The sequence below is a fragment of the Sardina pilchardus genome, chromosome 5 (assembly GCF_963854185.1).
Source record: "Sardina pilchardus chromosome 5, fSarPil1.1, whole genome shotgun sequence".
Classification (NCBI taxonomy): domain Eukaryota; kingdom Metazoa; phylum Chordata; class Actinopteri; order Clupeiformes; family Clupeidae; genus Sardina; species Sardina pilchardus.
Window position 1 is genome coordinate 17592841 of NC_084998.1, and position 6738 is coordinate 17599578.

General features: G+C 40.9%; 1 protein-coding gene across 1 annotated transcript; it reads right to left on the bottom strand.

Annotated features, from left to right (window-relative positions):
• Positions 1 to 4398: 4398 nt before the first annotated feature.
• Positions 4399 to 5657, bottom strand: fabp6 (fatty acid binding protein 6, ileal (gastrotropin)). Its single transcript, XM_062535638.1, has 4 exons — positions 5502 to 5657; positions 5027 to 5202; positions 4625 to 4714; positions 4399 to 4532 (listed from the first exon to the last, which is right to left on the bottom strand). The coding sequence occupies exons 1-4, from the start codon at positions 5566 to 5568 to the stop codon at positions 4482 to 4484; spliced, it is 384 nt and encodes a 127-aa protein (XP_062391622.1). The 5' UTR covers positions 5569 to 5657; the 3' UTR covers positions 4399 to 4481.
• Between the last annotated feature and the right edge of the window lie 1081 nt (positions 5658 to 6738).

The following is a 6738-nucleotide window of genomic DNA, read 5'->3' on the forward strand; positions in this document are numbered from 1 at the left end:
TGTCCAATTCTTGTTCAAGTGGCAGAAGTACAGCAGGTTTATTGTTGACCTCTTGTACAGGGGCAGGAATCCTGACTTCTGGTAGATTTGCCGATCTTAGGATGGGAGTATATCTTTTTTCCTCTGGAGCTTCATAGTCGCCACTTAGAGAACAGACAGCGGTGAAGTAACTGCATGTGTCATCCATAATACTGTCAATATCGCCATCTTCTTCCTCTGCCATCGGGCAAGGAGATTGGATGGCATCCTCAAAAATGTCACAAGGAGATGACCTCTCTGACATGGCAGTGGTTAGGCAGGTTCACTGATGTTCCAGGAACGTTTGGTCGGTGCGGGAGGATTTGAGATCAGCAACTGAAGCCACTCACTCAGTCTATTAGTGGCACAGTGTTATCTCTGGCAGGAACCCTAGGAATTAGGGGACTTTTTTCAAGACTGCAGAGCAAGAGAGTGTGAGAAAGTGAGTGGGGGAAGGAGAGAGATAGAGAAAGAAAGAGGGTGGATACTTTTAAATGACAATTCATGGCATTTTAGTTATGATTTCAGGTAGCATTATAGCGCAATCAATAAAAAGCGTTTATATCCCGGGTATCTTTGTTTTGTCATGAATTGATTATCCCTGGATACTTTGACACTTGGACCCTAGATTAGAAACTGAGTATACATGCAAAATTAAATAATATTCCATATTCAAAGAGTCAAAGCAACCACAAAACCTACTCTCAATACTCTACTATACCCCCTAGTGTTTGTATATAATATAATATGTCAGCCACGTGATGACAAACACCTCTCTACGACTGCAGTGAGCTGGGCTCCAGTTCCTCCAGTGCAAGACAGGCATATAGGCGCATCTCCATTGACTGAGTGCAAGAGATATGAAAAGGCATGTACGAACCTGATCAAAAAGAAGAAAACAAGCCAAATCCTTTCAGTACATTTTCAGGCAGGACTCTCTCGGACTGCTCGCGGGTTTCTCGGATCCGTTTTCATCAAACTCTAAAAGGAAGAGTCATGCACCTTTAAATTGCAGATGATCGCACTATCAATAAATCTAAAACAAGAAATTAGGCCACGTACCCTCCAAAAACAGCACCAAGATGGGGGGGTAGTGGGATAGAATGAATCAGACCCTTTTTTCCCTCCCTCTTGAGGTTTGACCCAAGTAATGCGGTCCAGGGCCCACTCTGAGCTGAGGCAATGGTCTAGATGTGGCAGTTAGCTCTAGCAGCAGGTGCTGGTCAGGCTGAGCTCGGAGCATGCCTCTGGAATTCGGTTAACATGGCCAGTGCAGTCACAGGGCCAGGCTAAATATAGGCCAGCCAGCCCCACAACACTATCATCGGGGAGATATGGGGTCCTATGGGTACGCCGCGGGAAGTACCCAGCACCAAGCACACTAAATGGTTGCTTCAAATAGCTTGCTTATGTGTGTATGTATGTGTGCTGTTGTTGGGGATGTGGAGTGGGGGGTGGGGTGAGGTTGGGTGAGGTGGGGTGGTCACTGGATTCAAGAATATGGTGTTCTTTTAAAATCCAAACAGTACAGGGTTGTGTATTTTTGCTTTACTGGCTAAGTACAGTTGTATGTCTATGAAAGCACTGCGAAGCGTCTCACCTTGAATAAATAATGATTATTTAATAGCTCTCAACTCCTGGAGCCCAGGCAGGTTGTGTGTGGGATGGTGCCAGTAGTCCTTGGCTGACATAGATTTCATGGTGATCGTGACATGATGGTTGTTATTTCCTCTGCGAGAAATGCGTAATGGTGTGGTGCCAAATGTTTCTGGGAAAAGAGCCCAGTGTTTGAGCGGAATGGGTTGCTGCTGTATGAGCATTTGGTGTAATTCATCTTACAAGTGCCAATTGGTTGGATGCTGTGAAATGCTTATAATGAATATGAGCTCTGCTATCCACCCACGCAAGACTTGGGATGTCCCATATGTGCATGCTAACACATACTATGCACAGTAGATTAGGGATATCAGTTCCAAGTGGTGACAAACTTACTTTGTGTAGACATTTCTGTGACATTCTTCAATGGAAATTAAAGCGATGTTTACTTTTGAACAACATTATTTTCCATCTATTTGAATTTACCTGATTATTATTGAAAGGGGAACCAGGTCATGATACAACAAAAACAACAACAAAACTCATTCAAAGTCTACCACACAGCATCAATGACAACGATTCTCTTTAGAGCACTTTCTTTGTGCCAGATTATGTAGGGGTTTCAGTTGTGGTTAAGTTACATGACCAACATTTACAGAGAGATTTTGATGCCACCTGTTGGTGAAGTTGAAAGTCCATACTTTTCCTAGATAGACTTGAAATGAGAGGCATTCAAGAGACTTTTGCAGTAAATCAATGGATTGAAACATAGATTTTTATACATTAAAATGCACTTTCTGGGCCTGAGTCAGCATTTTCATGATATGACGCTTTCCAATCTGTAGTAATGAAATATCCTGTACCCTCACGACAAACTAATTTTCAGAACAGGAACAATTCTATCTAAAAATCTGAATGGTATGTCAGACACTTGTATGGCCTCAGTATCTGTCTATTCATCAGTGCAGAATCAGGCAGCCGGCAGAAGCCTGTAAGTCATTAAAGTATCTCTTGAATGCAACTCTTAACATACAGAATGCATAATACAAAAGGGTGTTTGGGGTTTAGAAGAAGCCTAGAAAATCACACAAATGTTGGTTCTTAGAAAGCTTGGGTGTATCCTTGCAGTGCCTTGAATGAAAATGAGTTCACACCAGCACAGCCTTTAAATTTGCTCATTGAACATTTATAGAAACAGTGTGACATTTTCATCAGTGTAGGTTTCACTGGCAAAAGAGCCTGAGAATTTGCGCCTCCATCACAGTAGGTTTAGCTGTTACGACTGCAGTGAGAGATTTAGTGCTAGTTAAACTCAATACTAAACTACTGATCCGGCAGCTCATATTGCTGTTGTGATGTGAATACCTTTTTATGGATCATGCACTTTTTAGCTTTTACAGAATTACATTTTACATTTCTGATAGATATACTGTAGATAGATACATACTGTACACATAGGCTATACATACATTCATACATTGAATGTGTCACCATTTCTTTCAGTAAGTATTTCCAATGAGGCAATTAACAAGTTTTCACCATAGATGTATCTCCACATATAAACAAATCCATAAGTAAAGTTATGTGTAGTTATGTGTAGTGTGCAGTAAACCAAAGCAAGGAACCAGAAATCTGTAAGATAATCTGGAAGTAATTATACCTCCGTGTAAATTAATATTAGCTGGGTTTGTATATTGATTGGCTATAAAAATAATTGTGACCAAGGTGTCAGAGAAGAAACCACTCATGATGATTAAAACCAAAGAGCTCTCCCAAGACCTCTCCCAAGACCAACCTTATTGTTGCAAACATCTAAATGGAACTGTTACATGTATATTTTAAAACTTCAGAATCTTCCAGTAAGCATTGCGGCCATTGCAAGTTGGGTGCATCATCAACCACCCACGCACAGGAGTTCCTCGCAAGGTTTCTGGAGTCAGGAGAAGAGTCAGACGAGTAGCCCAAAAGCTAAGGACCACTCGGAGGAAGCATACAATTGATATCATAGCCAATGCACTCTATCACTGTGGCTTGCACGTTCACCCCACACGACTCTGACAGGATTACTGAGGAGAAACATGTCAAAGCTCGTTTAGAGTTTGCTACACAACCTTTGAACAAGCCTATGAAATACTGAGAGAAGTCTATAGTCGGATGAGCCAAAAATGTAATGTTTTTGGCATACACACTGTTTGGCGGGGAAATGGCACTGCACATTACCCTAAAAATACTGTACTAAAAGTGAGGTTCATGGCATCATGGTGTGGGGCTGTTTTTTTAGGTCATTGTACTGGCAGACTTCATACAGTAGAAGGAATAATGAATGGAGCCATTTTACCCTATGTTGTTCCACTTTATTACACATAACTTAATTTACTAATGTCTGGTGAAAATTCCATGTGAAGCTCACTGGAAACACGCGCGCACACACACACACACACACACACACACACACACACACACACACACACACACACACACACACACACACACACACACACACACACACAGCCGCTCCCTGTAACAGCTTCCACTCTGTTGTGAAGGGTTTCAACAGACAAACACTTTATTAATCCCAAGAGAAATCTAGATTTGTTTTAACACTGTTTACTTTTCTGCCAAAGATTTTATTCAATGCATCTGTAATACATTTGAGCTTTTGAAAAAACAAGTGAGCCGTGACTTATATTTATGGTGGTAGATATACAATTTCCTTTCTTCAAAATGAGTTTCATGTATTGTCTTCAACCCACTCACTCAGAAAAAATACAGTACACTGGGAAATTAAGTTATGTTGCATTTTATTTCATAGTTCAAGTTTGAGGTTAGCAGTTGTGTACAGCATAACAGTGGCACTGTAATGTGAATTAAAGCTTCTTGCTGACTCTCTTCAGTACAACAGTGCCTGCTGTTGAGATCTACACAGAAAACAAGACAGAAAAATGAGAGATAATCCAGACACATTATTTATTATCTTTTCTTCAAATGAAACTGCCATTAAAATTCTCACCTCTACCAGCTTTCCGCCACTGATCTCAGTTACGTGAGAGTAGTTGGGAAACTGCGTAGTCAGTTTGCCCCCATCCATGTTAACTGTGGCCTGAGCAGAACAAACAGTCAACAATTCTTAATTGAGAACCTTTTGCATCATATCAATGATTTTGAACTGGCACTATTCACTGTTTTAAGTGACGCTATAATGTCTGAGTTAGAGAAAAGGGTGGAGGTGAGGTAGACAGAGATAGATTGGGACAGACAGAGCGATGGAGGGAGAGAGAGAGGGAGTGAGATAAAGAGCGATGGAGGGAGAGAGAGAGGGAGTGAGATAAAGAGCGATGGAGAGAGAGAGAGAGGGAGTGAGATAAAGAGACATGTTAACAGAAGAGGCCAGGCAATGGGATGATAATTTTACCTTGAACTTCTTTCCACCAATAGTTTCCATGTCACACTCCTTGCCGATGACAAACTTGTTGGTGACCTTGTGGTTGTTAGGGTAGTGCTGGGTCCAGCTGAAGTCATTACCACTCTGCACCACCTCAGTCACCAGTTTGTAATCCCGACCTTTCTCAATGACGTCATCGGGAATACCTGGAGACGTACAGAAAAATAGAGCATTAAATCATAAAGTTATTTGTTGGTTATTTATCTGTAACAGTGGTTTACAGAGCTCAGTGATGCCATTTTGTAGCTGTTCAAATGCTTCACCTCAGGGACTCTGTATGCTTTTAACTGTTAATTGAAAAAATAATGGCTGCAAAATGGCTGCAACCAAATCTTCTCCTTCTCTTCTCCTCTACAGTGCAAGCAACAGCAGATAACAAACAAAATTTCCTGAAATATGTTAGTAATCTGTCAGTATATACTGAAATTTCCAAAAACTGTCCTACCCAAGAGCTTGCAGAAGGCATCGTATCCCTCCTGGGACTCAGTCTCGTACTTGCCGGAAAAGGCCATTGTAAGTCTTGCGTATAGTTGGGTTACAAGTGCTTGAGAAAAAGCGACGGCTCAGATGAGTGAGTGAGGTAAAACAGTGAGAAACTCACTTGGCTTAAATAGGGATTCTCACCTAGAACTCAGCCCTCTTTTGCAATGGTATGACGCTTAGGTCACCATAGCCAGAAGTGCCATAAACGTTTATGGGGACACTACAATGCTGGTGAAAAAGAACCTGAAGCCATTAAGGAATGGATGACCGAGCGGTTGATCACCCCCAGTGTGCAGGAAGACTTGGATGAGCATGAATTTCCTTAGATCTCGCTTTAGTCTACTGAGTTTATGATTAATCTATAACCACAGCATTGTGTAACGCAGTTGCCTGCCCTGCAGCCTTTCTTTGACTCCTATAGCAGATCATTATCTTCTTCAGTTATTTCAGTTCTACAGCACATACACAGTGGGGAGAATAAGTATTTGAACCCATGCTTTTCCCCAAGCAATTTCCAAAAGATGATTTTATATTTCTCTTTTTAGTCAACTTTAGCATGGGTTCAAATACCCATGCTAAATTTTCCCCACTGTATAACATGAATTACAGAATGTATGTATTGTAGGAGTAGCAGATCTATGTTAAACCAGGGGAAAATCCAATTTAATAAAGGGCCAAAGTTGTTTGAGAAGTGGCACAGCTACAGTCTCATACAAATAAGTCTGAGTAAGGCTTGCCTTCTTGAAAATGTCTCCATAGTGAATAGGCATATTGAGCAGCTCTAATTTGTTTAATCTATAATTACATCTTCTATGACATGGCTATGTCAATTGTTACTGTGCCAAAAGTACAATAGTCCAATAAGTTATTTCATTGCAAACTGCACAGTATACTGATTTTGTCATTCTGTGCCAAATAATTGTGTAGGCCTGTGTCTAGGGTTTATCTAGCATGTTTTGTTCTTTTTACTAGCAGTTGGTCTGATGAGAAGGGCCTTAATTAAACCAGCAAAATATGACCAATGCCATTCTAGAGAAATATATCCTAACACAATGGCAGATGGCATGGCTCTTTTAATGTCTCTATTACACAGCTTCTCCCACACAGTATCCCTTGTCAGAGGGCATTACACTTCAACACATGATCTATTCTGGACAGAAGAGTTTATGGTTATGGTTATGATTATGGTATTTAGTAGA